A 14,821-nucleotide genomic window follows, 5' to 3' on the forward strand; every position below is an offset into this window, starting at 1 on the left:
GCGCACGAAGCCGCGTCTTCAGAAACCGAAGGAGATGCTGCCACTAAGTCAGCCTCCTCCGGGCAATCTGGCCATGCCAGCAACGTCCTTGGACGGTGGCAGGCTCTCCCACTTGGGCGACGTATGGTTTTAACAAGTCTCCGATCAGTGGGTGCGGGATACCATCTTCCACGGCTACAGGATAGAATTCTATCCAGCCCGCCAAACAGATTTTTTCTGTCTACTCCCCCCTGCTCCAAGGCCGCCGCCTTCTCACAGGCCGTGGCATTCTTGCAGGCCAATGGAGTAATTGTACCGGTTCCTGACTGGGAACGGTTCTGAGATTTCTGCTTAAATCTATTCCTAGTCCCCGTAGAGGGCGGTGCCTTCCGACCTGGATCTCAAGCTTCTCAAGCATGTTCAGGTGCGGCATTTTCGCATGGAGTCTCGGCGATCAATCAATGACCCAAGGAGATTCCCTAGCATCCATCGATATCGGAGATGCCTATCTGCATGTGCCAATCGCAGTTTCACACCAGCATTGGCTACGTTTTGCAATCGCAGTGGTCCAATTCGTGGCTCTTCCCTTGGGGTTAGCCACGGCCCCTCGAATATTCTCAAGGTCGGGGCAGCTGTGATTGCGGTCCTGCACCTCTAGGGGTTGGCAGTGATCCTTTTGCCCTGGACGGCCTTCTAGTCTGGGCTTCATCCAGTGCAGACTGTTAGCGGAGTGCCTCGCTCACTCTCTCTCGCCACTCTAACCAATTCGGGTGGCTTGTCATTCTGTCCAAGTCCACTCTAACTTCGACCCAGAAGTTCACGTACCCAGGGACGCAATTCGAGACTGTCGGCACTTGTGAAGCTGCCCTTAGTCAAACAGCAGTCCCTCCGCTGGCGGTCGACGTCGTTCCATCAGGCACCTAATACAGGTGCTGGATCAGATGGTGGCGTCAATGGAAGCGATTCCCTTGCCCAGTTCCACCTGCGTCCTCTGCGGCTGGATATTGTCCGCTGTTGGAACAAGCGGACTTCCTCATTTCACAGGGTGGTGGCTTCGCCACAGACCAGGGGCTCGTTTCAGTGGTGGCTTCGGCCCCTCTGTCTCAGGGACGCTCCTTCCTGGCCCCGTCCCGGGTGATCCTCACCAGGATGCTAGTCTATCCGGCTGGGGAGCAGTATATCTCCACCATGGAGCGCAGGGCACTTGGACTCTGTCCGAATCAGCCCTCTGGATCAATGTACTGGTAATCAGAGCTGTGTTTCTAAGCTCTCTAAGCCTTTTACATCTGTTGGCGGCCAGGCACATTTGAGTCCAGTCAGACAACGCGACAGCGTTTGCCTACATCAACTTCCAGGGCGGGACACTCAGCCGCCTGGCAATGTTGGAGGCTCAACGCATTCTTCAGTGGACGAAGGACTCCTAGTTCACCATATTCGCAGTCCACATCCCAGACGTGGAAAACTGTGAGACAGATTATCTCAGCCGTCAAACCGTGGCTCCACGATCCTCAGGTTTCTGCGGCAGACGCTTTGGTTCAAGTTTGGTCCCAGCTTCGTCTGTCTTACGTGTTTCACCCTCTAGCTCTTGCCCAGAGTCCTGCGCAAGATCAGAAAGGAGGGCCGTCGGGTCATTCTCATACTCCAGACCGACCCAGGCAAGCTTGGTACCCTGACCTGCTCCATCTGTCCGTAGAGGTGCCATGGCATCTCCCGGACTGTCCAGACCTTCTCTCACGAGGTCCGGTTTTCCGCCAGAATCCTGCGGCTCTCAGATTGACGGCGTGGCTTTTGAGTCCTGGATCTTGACGACTTCTGGTTTCCCTCCTGAAGTCATCTCCACTATGACTCGAGCTCCGAAGTATCCTTGGCCTTTTTGGCCTTGCCGACCCTCCTGTCCCTTCTACAGTCCGGTCTGCAGCTAGGACTATCCCTCAATTCCCTTAAGGGACAGGTCTCGGCTCTGTCAGTGTTGTGCCAGCGGCGTATCGCCCGGCTGGCTCAGGTGCGTTCCTTCATGCAGGGCGCATCTCACATCATTCCGCCTTACCGGCGACCTTTGGAGCCCTGGGACCTTAATCCGGTCCTCACGGCTTCCGGAAACCCCCCTTTGAGCCTCTTAGGGAAGTTTCTTTGTTTTGTCTTTCACAGAAAGTGGCCTTTCTAGTGGCCATAATTCCCCTCAAGAGAGTCTCTGTTTTGGCTGCACTCTCTTCGGAGTCACCCCCTTATTTGGGTTTTTCATCAAGACAAGGTGGTTCTCCGTCCGACTCCGGACTTTCTCCCTAAGGTGGTTGCTGCTTCCACCTTAACCGGGGCATTTTCCCTGCCTTCCTTTTGTCCGGCTCCTGTTCATCGCTTTGAAAAGGCGTTGCATACTCTGGATCTGGTGCGGGCGCTCCGGATCTGTGTCTCGCACCTCTGTTCTTAGGCGGTGCACCTCTCTTTTGTGCTGACCACTGGTCAGCGTAAGGGCCTCTCGGCATCTAAGCCGACCCTGGCTCGTTGGATTAGGTCGGCCATTTCCGATACCTACCAGTGTATTCAAGTGCCTCCCCCGCCGGGGATCAAGGCACACTTGACCAGAGCTGCCGGCGCCTCTTAGGCTTTCACGCCCAGGCTGCGGCTCAGCAGGTCTGTCAGACTGCCACTTGGATTAGTCTGCATACTTTTTCGAAGCACTACCAAGTGCAGGCTCATGCTTTGGCAGATGCGAGCTTGGGCAGACGCATCCTTTCAGGCGGCTGTCGCCCATTTGTGAAGTTAGGTTTCGCCTGCTTCTCAGTTTTCTGTTTATTCCCACCCATGGACTGCTTTAGAACGTCCCATGGTCTGGGTCTCCCATAAGGAACGATGAAGAAAAAGAGAATTTTGTTTACTTACCGTAAATTCTTTTTCTTATAGTTCCGACATGGGAGACCCAGCACCCTCCCTATTGCCTGTTGGCAGGTTTCTTGTTCCGTGTGTTTTCACCGGCTGTTGTTGTTGTAGACAGAGGTTCCGGTTGTTCCGGGTTTTGCTCTGTCTCTACTTGTGGGTGGATGTCCTCCTTCAGCTTTTGCACTAAACTGGCTAGGACTGGCTACCAGGGGGTGTATATGCTAGGAGGGAGGAGCTACACGTTTGAGTGTAGTACTTTGTGTGTCCTCCGGAGGCAGAAGCTATACACCCCATGGTCTGGGTCTCCCATGTCGGAACTATAAGAAAAAGAATTTACGGTAAGTAAACAAAATTCTCTTTTTTTCACTTTTGAGACTGCTTTAGGATGTCCCTTGGTAAAATATGTCCCAATTCTTTCCTGGAGAAATTTGGATTTTTTTTTTTTGCTTGCTGTAAAATCCCGTTCTTATTGAATATATTTGAAGACGCAAATCCCACCAGGGTTTTACCTATTTCTTTCCTGGTTCAGTTAGCTCTGGCATATTTCTCCTCCCAAGTTTTGATTACGTTGGTTCCCACTTACTACTTACTTATTGAAAGTTTTTGCCTTCTTTTTGCACTGAGCTATGTAGTGTTAGAGGGGAGATAGTAATAGATATAGTCTACCAGGCAGAGCAAAAACGTCCCCTCTCTTCAACCAGCTTCACATAACCTGTACTATTATTATACTGCTACATTACTGCAGAAGCACCCTCCTTCTTCTCAGTGCTACACACCCTTCCCTCCTTTGTGTTCTCAACTATCCTTTCCACCCAGTCGATTTCTCAGGGCTGTGCTGGAAATAGGCTGATTGTGTAAAATAACAGACGCTTCCAATATATCTCTGCTGTACTGTCAGTTGCATCCAACACAGATATGTCAACTAGAAGGTGGCCCGATTCTACGCATCGGGTATTCTAGAATTTACGTATTGTGTAGTTCATGTATGATTTTTGTTATATATATATATATAGATGTTGTTGTGTGTAGTTACCAAGTGTTTGTGTAGGGCGCTGTACATGTTCTGAGTGTCGCGGGGGCTGAGAGCGGTGTTGTATGTGTGTTGCGTGTGTTGCGTTGTTTGTGGAGCGCTGTGTGTCTGTAGCGTTGTGTGTGTGTGTGTGTGTTGTGCGGTTTGTGTGTGTGTGGTGTGTTTTGGGGGGAGGTATGTTTTGAGCAATGTGTGTGTTGTGCAGTATGTGCGTATATTTGTGTGTGCAGCGTTGTCTGTGTGTGTGGGTGTCTGTGTAGGGCGTTGTTTGTGATTCCTAGTGTGTGTGTGTTGTGCAGTGCGCGTGTGTGTGTGTGTTGGGGGGAGGTGTGCACCTCCCATCGTGCTCCATCCCCCATGCTGCGCACCCCCCATCGTGCTGCATCCCCCATGCTGCGCACTCCCAAACGTGCTCCATCCGCCATGCTGCGCACTCCCAAACGTGGTCCATCCGGCATGCTGCGCACTCCCAAACGTGCTCCATCCGCCATGCTGCGCACTCCCAAACGTGCTCCATCCGCCATGCTGCGCACTCCCAAACGTGCTCCATCCGCCATGCTGCGCACTCCCAAACGTGCTCCATCCGCCATGCTGCGCACTCCCAAACGTGCTCCATCCGCCATGCTGCGCACTCCCAAACGTGCTCCATCCGCCATGCTGCGCACTCCCAAACGTGCTCCATCCGCCATGCTGCGCACTCCCAAACGTGCTCCATCCGCCATGCTGCGCACTCCCAAACGTGCTCCATCCGCCATGCTGCGCACTCCCAAACGTGCTCCATCCGCCATACTGCGCACTCCCAAACGTGCTCCATCCGCCATACTGCGCACTCCCCATCGTGCACCATCCGGCATGCTGCGCACTCCCAAACGTGCTCCATCCGTCATGCTGCGCACTCCCAAACGTGCTCCATCCGTCATGCTGCGCACTCCCAAACGTGCTCCATCCGCCATGCTGCGCACTCCCAAACGTGCTCCATCCGCCATGCTGCGCACCCCCCATCATGCTCCATCCGCTTGGGAGTGCGCAGCATGCCGGATGGTGCACGATGGGGAGTGCGCAGTATGGCGGATGGACCACGTTTGGGAGTGCGCAGTATGGCGGATGGAGCACGTTTGGGAGTGCGCAGCATGGCGGATGGAGCACGTTTGGGAGTGCGCAGCATGGCGGATGGAGCACGTTTGGGAGTGCGCAGCATGGCGGATGGAGCATGATGGGGGGTGCGCAGCATGGCGGATGGAGCACGTTTGGGAGTGCGCAGCATGGCGGATGGAGCACTTTTGGGAGTGTGCAGCATGGCGGATAGAGCACGATGGGGAAGTGCGCAGCATGGCGGATGGAGCACGTTTGGGAGTGCGCAGCATGGCGGATGGAGCACGTTTGGGAGTGTGCAGCATGGGGGATGGAGCACGTTTGGGAGTGTGCAGCATGGCGGATAGAGCACGATGGGGAGTGCGCAGTATGGCGGATGGAGCACGTTTGGGAGTGCGCAGCATGGCGGATGGAGCACGTTTGGGAGTGTGCAGCATGGCGGATAGAGCACGATGGGGAGTGCGCAGCATGGCGGATGGAGCACGTTTGGGAGTGCGCAGCATGGGGGATGCAGCACGATGGGGAGTGCGCAGTATGGCGGATGGAGCACGTTTGCTCAGCCTCTCTCCTTCCAGCCTCCCTCAGCATCAGCCTCCCCCTCCCAGCCTTCCCCAAGATCAGCCTCTCTGCTCCCAGCCTCCTCCAGCACGCCGTGCTCCTCTGCCGACACTCACCCACACAACCGATCGCATCCACTCACCCACACAACCGATCGCATCCACTCACCCACACAACCGATCGCATCCACTCACCCACACAACCGATCGCATCCACTCACACACACAACCGATCGCATCCACTCACACACACAACCGATCGCATCCACTCACACACACCCGATCGCATACACTCACACACACAGACACTGACGATATTGCACATACGCGCTGATACTCACAACATCCGGGGATATCACATGCTTCTGGCCATGTGATCCTCCGTCAGGTCCTGGAAGCTCACAGCACAATATCGCCGCCGAGAAGCAAGCGATATCCCAGGATGTTGAGTATTTGGATGCGATGTGATGTGTGAGGTATGTGTGAGTGTGATCTGATTTGTGTGTATGTGTGTGTGCTGTTATGTTATGTATGTTCCGCAGCTGCAGGACCTTGATGTGTGGATGCGATGTGATGTGTGTGTGAGGTGTGTGTGAGAGTGAGTGTGAGCCGGTGTACACTGGTAACTATGATACACATCGGGTAACTAAGGGACCTTAGTTACCCGATGTGTATAATGGTTACCAGCTTTCACGGCCTCCGTTAAGATCCCAGCATCGCAAGGTTATGTGTGGCGCTGCCGGGATCCTGACGGAGCCGGTGTAGAAGCAAGCGATATCCCAGCATGTTGTGATGTGTGGATGTGATGTGTGGATGTGATGTGTGGATGTGATGTGTGAGGTGTGTGTGAGGTGTGTGTGAGGTGTGTGTGAGAGTGAGTGTGATCTGATGTGTGTGTACTCACCTGGGAATCGGAGCCCCGTGTCAGTTAGGCCAGAGCGAGCGTGCATTGCGTGAGGGGGGCGGGGCTTGCAGAGAGCCGGGGCGAGAGGCCAATCCGTGTGGGGGGGCGGGGCCATGGCGAGCCCAGCGGCCAATCAGCTTTGTGTCACCGTAAGGACACAATTTCGGAGCATGACAGACAGACAGACAGACAGACAGACAGAATAAGGCAATTATATATATAGATTTTATCTTCTGCCATCAGCCCTAGCATAGTTGCATGTTTTTGGGGTTTTTTGTTTTTTTTTACATCACTGATTTGTTTGAATCCTGGGATCACTAGTCCTGCACTCCACTCTGCATCGCCAGTCCAACAAAGTTTGAATTAACTAGATATAGCACAGTCAAGTTTGATATCTTCTGCTGTCAGGTCAGTTATGTAAACTGCAAATACTGCTCTGTTGATGCATATGGCAGAAGATTTTCTTCTGCAGTGTGCATCAACAGAGCTGAATTTGTAGTTTCACGTCACTGATCTGCCCGCAGCAGATATTACACATCTCAGCCTTGCTTAGCAGCTCAGTTTTGCAGGCAGAAAGAGTACTGTTGTGAAAAGGGGAATTTAATTTCTTAAGGCCTATTGTGTTGAAGCTTATAGGTCAGCAACTATAACAATAGTATTTCAAAATTGACAAAAAATGACTGAGCGTAAATGAGGCTTTTAATTAAATAATTGTAGTTGGACTCCCAGTAGATGTTAGTGGTTACCTTTTTTTTTTTTTTAAAGGGATGTGCCCAAAAGATCGAAATGAGATAAAATAATAAAAAATACTCATGTGAATCTCCATGTTATTGCAGTGCCTTATGGTTTACTTGGCTGCAGCAATGACATGTCCTCTATTCTATGTAACCACAGCAGCCAATCACTGCTTCCAGTGGTATACATCCGAATCCAGGGATTGACTGCAGCGGTCACTTCCGGTAGAAGGCATCTCATCACATTATGCAGCAGCAAAATGGTAGGAAAATTTGAAGGAAGACCGTTTAGGAAGTTACTTGAAGTGGTTGTACATGGCTGCTTTTTGTTTAAAAATCGTGCCCCTTCTGACCATAGTTATGCATGATATTATAGTTCAGGTGTATTCACTTTCTAACCCTGGATAACCCCCTTTTAATCGTGATATTACACAGAAAATGAGTATTGAGCCAGAAAAATAAGAGAATCATTATGCATAAAACACAACTTTACTAGAGATTATTAAAAGACGAGGGTAAAAAAAAGTCATTCAAAACCTCCCAAAAAGGTTGCACAAAACAAATCAATATAAATACTCAAAAACACTCAAGATTGCAACAAAGGTAAGTATAAAAAAGTTTTTTTTTTCCTATGTAAAAGGATCCACACATACAAAAAAGTGGAAGAATGGTTGTAAATAAAAGCCTTGCAGTTCTCAACAGGTGCACAAGATGGCAATAAGGTACCGAAGAGTTTTAAACAGAATGCAATATGCATGTAAATGTAAAGATGAATCGACTTTGTGCACAAATATGGCCAAAATGAAAAACAAACTAAATGACCACAAAACATGTATCACCCAGAGCCATGAAAGTACTGCATAAGAATGCTAATAACATATAAAGGTGAACAGAAAGTGGTCAGAAAGAAGAAGATATGTGAGAGAAGCACATGGGAATCATCCATGGTGGATGTAAGTAAAGGAAAGCACAAAAGGATACAAAGGACAACCTGAATCTGTTGGCACCCCGAGTCTCGTTTCGTACTGATGCTTCTTCCTGTGGGTGCCTTTTATTTGTGAATTTAGGAAGCAAATTAACACTAAAAATGTCAGTGCAGAGGTTTACATGTCCTTGGCACCCTATTAAAGGCTAAGATATTTAGAAAATATCCTTTTCAGCCAGTGCCCCCATCAATCAGCTGTTACCAGGTCCTGCGTCCACTGGAATCAGAATGCAACAGTTCTGTCCATTGTGTTGGGCCGTTCTCGGGTAATGCAGCTCAGCCCTTATTGAAGTTAATGAGAGCGGAGGAGGAGTACCATACAGCTGCCCCTACAGTGTAACAGCTCTGTGATGTCCAGATACAATCACTGGACTTCTGGCTATAGTGAAGAGAACAGGGATCTGTTGGTCATCGAGTTGCCGTTCCTATGTATTGGCCATATTTTTTTTTTTATTTTTTTTTAGTTCTAAACGACTCCATTAATTTCTCAATTGTAAAAAAATAATTTTATTTATATTTTTAGCATACAAGACTTCTTGGAGAATTCAAAATCCCAACCTTATGGAATGGCGGACTGTATGCTGGATGCTTTTAGTAATGGGGCGTATTCCAGAACCGAACGGGAACAGAATAAAGTAAGTACAGCAATAAGCACCTGTACATTCTCATTCAGGATCCTTACCGTAATAGTTCTCTTACAGATTAATTTATATGATCTTGTGGGTTTACTTTTATATAATTTTTAGATCACTACAAGTGGTCAAGCGACAAAGCCGGAGATCAAAAGTGCTGAACAGTTTGCCAGTCTAAAGTCTGTGCTTGGTCTTGATATATTTGAGGAGACCTTTGACAATGAAGGTAAGTACACTGGAAAAGTTAACTGTTTTTTGCTGTTATTTTTCTGATGTGGATGTTATATAGGAGCGGTCACTGGACAATGCTGTCTTTATGGCAAAAGCCCTGCTCTAATATTGGCCCAAAGTGCACAAAATACTGTGCATTTAGCTAATGGGAGCAATCAAAAGATACAGTATATACTTTTGAAGCATCACTAAACCCTCAGGTAGAATGTAGGAGAATATTGCAAACCGTATATTAAGTACACTATATTCTTTTATTGTGCCTATTAGTCAGACTGAAATTTTTTTGTGCCCTTTGGGCATATAAAAGAATAGAACTGTTAATCTCTCTTTCCTTCTCTTTCTTTCTTTTCCTCTTTCTTTTCCTCTTTCTTTCTTTTTCTTTTTATTTCTTTTCCTCCTTCTTTCTTTCTTTCCCTCCTTTCTTTCCCTTATTTCTTTCTTTCTTTTCCTCCTTTTTTCTTTTTTCCCTCCTTTCTTTCTTTCCCTTTCTTTTCCTTTCTTTCCCTTTCTTTCTTTCATTCCCTCTGGCTTTTTCTTTTTCTTTCCCTCGATCTTTCTTTCTCTTTCTTTCTCTTTTTTTTTCCCTCTTTCTTTCTCTTTCTTTCCCTCTCGTTTTCTTTTTCTTTCCATCTTTTTCTTTCCCTTTTTTCACTTTCTTTTTCTTTCTTTTTTTCCCTCTTTTCCTTTTTCTTTCTTTCCTTCTTTCCCTCTTTCTTTTTCGTTCTTTTTTTCCCCTTCTTTCCCTCTTTCTTTCTTTCCCTCTTTATATTTCTTTCTTTCCCTCTTTTTTTCTCTCCCTCTTTTTTCTTTTTCTTTCTTTCTTTCCCTGTTTTTCTTTCTTTCTTTCCCTCTTTCTTTTTCTTTTTTCTTTCTTTCCCTCTGTCTTTTTCTTTTTCTTTCTTTCCCTCTCTTTTTCTTTCTTTCTGTCTTTCTTTTTCTTCCTTCATTTCGCTTTCTTTTTCTCTTTCTTTCCCTATTTCTTTCCCTGTCTCTCTTTCCCGTTAAGATTCCCATAAATACAAGTCCTAACATTACACTCAGTGAATATAGTTGAGTCACTAATGAAAGAGGAGGATGCTAGATCTATGGGACAAGTATATTAGGGGGTTTTCTTCAGCGCTCTATTGGGAGACCCAGACGATTGGGGGTATAGCTACTGCCCTCCGGAGGCCACACAAAGCACTACACTAAAAAGTGCAAGGCCCCTCCCCTTCTGGCTATACCCCCCCGTGGTATCACGGGTTCTCCAGTTTTCAAGCTTTGTGCGAAGGAGGTCAGACATCCACGCATGGCTCCACAGATTTTAGTCAGCAGTAGCTGCTGACTATTTCGGATGGAAGAAAAGAGGGCCCATATAGGGCCCCCAGCATGCTCCCTTCTCACCCGTGGATGGTGTTGTAAGGTTGAGGTACCTATTGCTGGTACAGGGGCTGGAGCCCCACATGCTGTTTTCCTTCCACATCCCCTTGTAGGGCTCTGTGGAAGTGGGATCCTGCCGGCCTCTAAGCTCTGACGCCGGGCTCCATCCACAGACCCATAGCACCTGATGGATACGGAGCAGGAGTACAATCAGGGACATGGCCCTGCATCATACAGGTACTCTGTGTCCCCGGCAGGCACAGACACACTCCGGGCTGGCTGGGTGTTGTAGTGCGCCGGGGACCGTAACGTTGGAGTTAGTGTTCCTACAGTTTACTGGGGGACTTTGTGTTGTGGGAACGCAGCGCCGACCCCCACTGGATCGGGCGGCGCTGCTGTGACTTGTGGTGCGCCGGGGACACGCCGACCGCGCTTTTACGGCGGCGGCGTTTATAACTTTAGTCCCCGGCTTTTTTGCGGCCTAGCTCCGCTTCGTTCCCGCCCCCACCCTGTCAATCAGGGTAGGGGAGAGACGCTGTTTCGCAGCAGCGACGAGGGCTGGAGCCTGATTTACATGCTCCAGCCCTCTCACTAGGCACAGAGGGAAGCAGGCTTCCCGCTCTTAGCCAGGAACGCCCAGGGCCCGCCCCCCCTCCTCTCCCAGGACGCCGGCAGCCATTACATGCAGTCTGGCTGGAGGAAGGACGCAAGGCTCTGGGAGACCTGGACTAGGGGGCTTTTGGAGACCACACACCCGCTCTTAAGCGGGCGGTAAGCGGCATTTCAGCTGGCCCCTCTAGTGCCTCAGTGTGCATTGGTGTACTGTGTCACCAGATATATATATTTATTTATTTCTTGCACTGTGAGGTCGCTTCCTGGCTGGACCCAGATCGCTCTGAGGAGGCAGCAACATGTCATCCACAAAACGCAAGGCTGCCAAGGCTAGGGCTGTGTACACTGCGTGTGCTGCATGTGGGGCTGCTCTACCAGCAGGTTCCAAAGACCCCCATTGTGTGCAATGCTCAGATCCGGTGCTGCTTCGCCAGCCGGAGTCCGGAGGGGTAGTGACCCAGGCTGAGACGCTTGTAAGTCCTGCCCCGGTGTCAGGGACAGACTTTGCAGTTTTTGCTGATGGAATGTCTGTGACTATGGCAAAAATCCTTGAAACTTTGCAATCCATGACTGGGGCTCAGTCTATGGACACGGCGAGGTCTCTGTCCTCTAATCCCCCTCAGTTGGAATTAATCCAGACTGCAAGGGGGTCCCCGGCTTCCCAGGCTGAGTATTATGACTCAGATGATAGCCCCAGCCACCCTAAGCGAGCTCGCTGGGAAAGACCCTCAACGTCATCACACTGCTCAGGGTCTCAGCGCAATCAGTCGCCCTGTGATGCGTCTGAAGAGAGTGATCAGGAGTCTTATCCTGGAACCCCTCTCAATCTGGATACCCCGGATGGGGACGCCATGGTAAACGAGCTTATCTCAGCCATCAATAGACTGTTGGATATTTCTCCCCCAGCTCCTTCTGCAGAGGAGGCAGCTGCAGAGCAGGAGAAGTTTCGTTTCCTCTATCCCAAGCGTAAATTGAGTGCTTTCTTGGATCACTCTGACTTCAGAGAGTCAATCCAGAAACACGACGCTCATCCAGAAAGGCGTTTCTCTAAACGTTCTAAGGATACACGTTTTCCTTTCCCCCCTGATGTGGTCAAGCGCTGGACCCAGTGTCCAAAAGTAGACCCCCCGATTTCCAAACTTGCAGCTAGATCCATAGTTGCAGTGGAGGATGGCGCTTCACTTAAGGATGCCAATGACAGACAGATGGACCTTTGGTTAAAATCTGTCTATGAAGCTATCGGCGCGTCGTTTGCTCCAGCATTCGCAGCCGTATGGGCACTCCAAGCTATTTCAGCTGGTTTAGCAAAAGTGGATGCTATCATACATCCAGCGGTGCCGCAAGTGGCGTCCCTTACCTCGCAGATGTCTGCGTTTGCGTCTTACGCTATCAATGCGGTCCTAGAATCTACCAGCCGCACCTCAATGGCGTCCGCCAATTCGGTAGTTTTGCGCAGAGCCTTGTGGTTAAAGGACTGGAAAGCAGATGCTGGTTCCAAAAAATGTTTAACCAGCTTGCCTTTATCTAGAGATAGACTGTTTGGCGAGCCATTGGCTGACATCATTAAACAGTCCAAGGGTAAAGACTCTTCCTTACCCCAGCCCAGATCAAGCAAACCTCAGCAGAAAAAATGGCAGCAGAGGTTTCAGTCCTTTCGAGGTTCGGGCAAGACACAATTCTCCTCGTCCAAAGGGACTCAGAGGACGCAAAGAGTCTCAGATTCCTGGCGGGCTCACGCACGCCCCAAGAAAGCAAATGGAGGAACCGCTTCCAAAGCGGCTACCTCATGACTTCCAGCCCCCCCCCTCCGCATCTCCGGTCGGGGGCAGGCTCTCCCGCTTTTCCGACATTTGGATGTCACAGGTCAAAGACCGGTGGGTGACAAACATTTTGTCTCGCGGGTACAGAATCGAGTTCAGTTCTCGTCCTCCAGCTCGGTTCTTCAGAACCTCTCCACATCCAGACCGAGCAGATGCCCTGCTGCAGGCGGTGGACTCCCTAAGAGCGGAAGGAGTAGTGGTCCCTGTACCGCCTCAGGAACAAGGGCGAGGGTTTTACTCCAATCTCTTTGTGGTTCCAAAAAAGGACGGCTCGTTCCGTCCTGTTCTGGATCTAAAGCTGCTCAACAATCATGTGCACGCCAGACGGTTCCGGATGGAAACCCTCCGCTCTGTCGTTGCCTCAATGTCTCAAGGAGACTTCCTTGCCTCAATAGACATCAAAGATGCTTATCTCCACGTGCCAATTGCTACAGAACATCAACGTTTTCTACGTTTTGTGATAGGAAACGACCATCTTCAGTTTGTAGCTCTGCCATTCGGTCTGGCGACAGCCCCCCGGGTCTTCACCAAGGTCATGGCGGCGGTGGTAGCAGTCTTGCACTCTCAGGGACACTCGGTGATCCCTTACCTAGACGATCTACTTGTCAAGGCACCCTCTCAAGAGGCATGCCAACTCAGTCTACATGCTACGCTGGAGACTCTACAGACGTTCGGATGGATCATCAACTTTCCAAAGTCGAATCTGTCACCGTCACAGTCGCTAACGTATCTTGGCATGGAGTTTCATACTCGAGCAGCGAGAGTGAAGCTTCCGCTGAACAAGCAGCGGTCCCTACAGACAGGGGTGCAATCCCTCCTTCAAGGCCAGTCGCACCCCTTACGGCGCCTCATGCACTTCCTCGGGAAGATGGTGGCAGCCATGGAAGCAGTTCCCTTTGCGCAGTTTCATCTGCGCCCACTTCAATGGGACATTCTCCGCCAATGGGACGGGAAGTCAACGTCCCTGGACAGGAAAGTCTCTCTTTCCCAGACGGCCAAGGACTCTCTACAATGGTGGCTCCTTCCCACCTCATTGTCTCAGGGAAGATCCTTCCTGCCCCCATCCTGGGCAGTGGTCACGACAGATGCGAGTCTGTCAGGGTGGGGAGCAGTGTTTCTCCACCACAGGGCCCAGGGGACGTGGACTCCGCAGGAGTCCACCCTTCAGATCAATGTTCTGGAAATCAGGGCAGTGTATCTTGCCCTACTGGCCTTCCAACAGTGGCTGGAAGGAAAGCAGATCCGAATCCAGTCGGACAACTCCACAGCGGTGGCATACATCAACCACCAAGGAGGGACGCGCAGTCGGCAAGCATTCCAAGAAGTCCGGCGCATTCTAATGTGGGTGGAGGACACAGCATCCACCATATCCGCGGTTCACATCCCAGGCGTAGAAAATTGGGAAGCAGACTTCCTCAGTCGCCAGGGCATGGACGCAGGGGAGTGGTCCCTTCACCCGGAAGTGTTTCAGAAAATCTGTCGCCGATGGGGAGTGCCGGACGTCGACCTAATGGCGTCCCGGCACAACAACAAGGTCCCGGCATTCATGGCGAGGTCGCGCGATCAAAGAGCTCTGGCGGCAGACGCCTTAGTTCAAGATTGGTCGCAGTTCCGGCTCCCATACGTCTTCCCACCTCTGGCACTCCTGCCCAGAGTGTTACGCAAGATCAGATCCGATTGCAGCCGCGTCATACTCGTCGCCCCAGACTGGCCGAGGAGATCGTGGTATCCGGATCTGTGGCATCTCACGGTCGGTCGACCGTGGTCACTGCCAGACCGACCAGACTTACTGTCCCAAGGGCCGTTTTTCCATCAGAATTCTGCGGCCCTGAACCTGACTGTGTGGCCATTGAGTCCTGGATCCTAGCGTCTGCAGGATTATCCCAAGGAGTTGTAGCCACAATGAGACAGGCTAGAAAGTCGACTTCTGCTAAGATCTACCACAGAACGTGGAAGATTTTCTTATCCTGGTGTTCCGCTCAGGGAGTGTCTCCCTGGCCATTTGCATT

The 14,821-nt window shown here is 50.5% G+C and overlaps 1 protein-coding gene across 1 annotated transcript in view; it reads left to right on the top strand.

Annotated features, from left to right (window-relative positions):
- Positions 1-14,821, top strand: part of BRD7 (bromodomain containing 7) — a 161,801-nt gene that overhangs the window by 137,590 nt on the left and 9,390 nt on the right. Inside the window, exons 12-13 of the mRNA XM_075325740.1 lie at positions 8,682-8,793; positions 8,905-9,016. Of these exons, the coding sequence (XP_075181855.1) occupies positions 8,682-8,793; positions 8,905-9,016 (224 nt within the window). The remainder of the gene's footprint in view (positions 1-8,681; positions 8,794-8,904; positions 9,017-14,821) is intronic.

Source organism: Anomaloglossus baeobatrachus, chromosome 10, assembly GCF_048569485.1.
Source record: "Anomaloglossus baeobatrachus isolate aAnoBae1 chromosome 10, aAnoBae1.hap1, whole genome shotgun sequence".
NCBI classification, from domain to species: Eukaryota; Metazoa; Chordata; class Amphibia; order Anura; family Aromobatidae; genus Anomaloglossus; species Anomaloglossus baeobatrachus.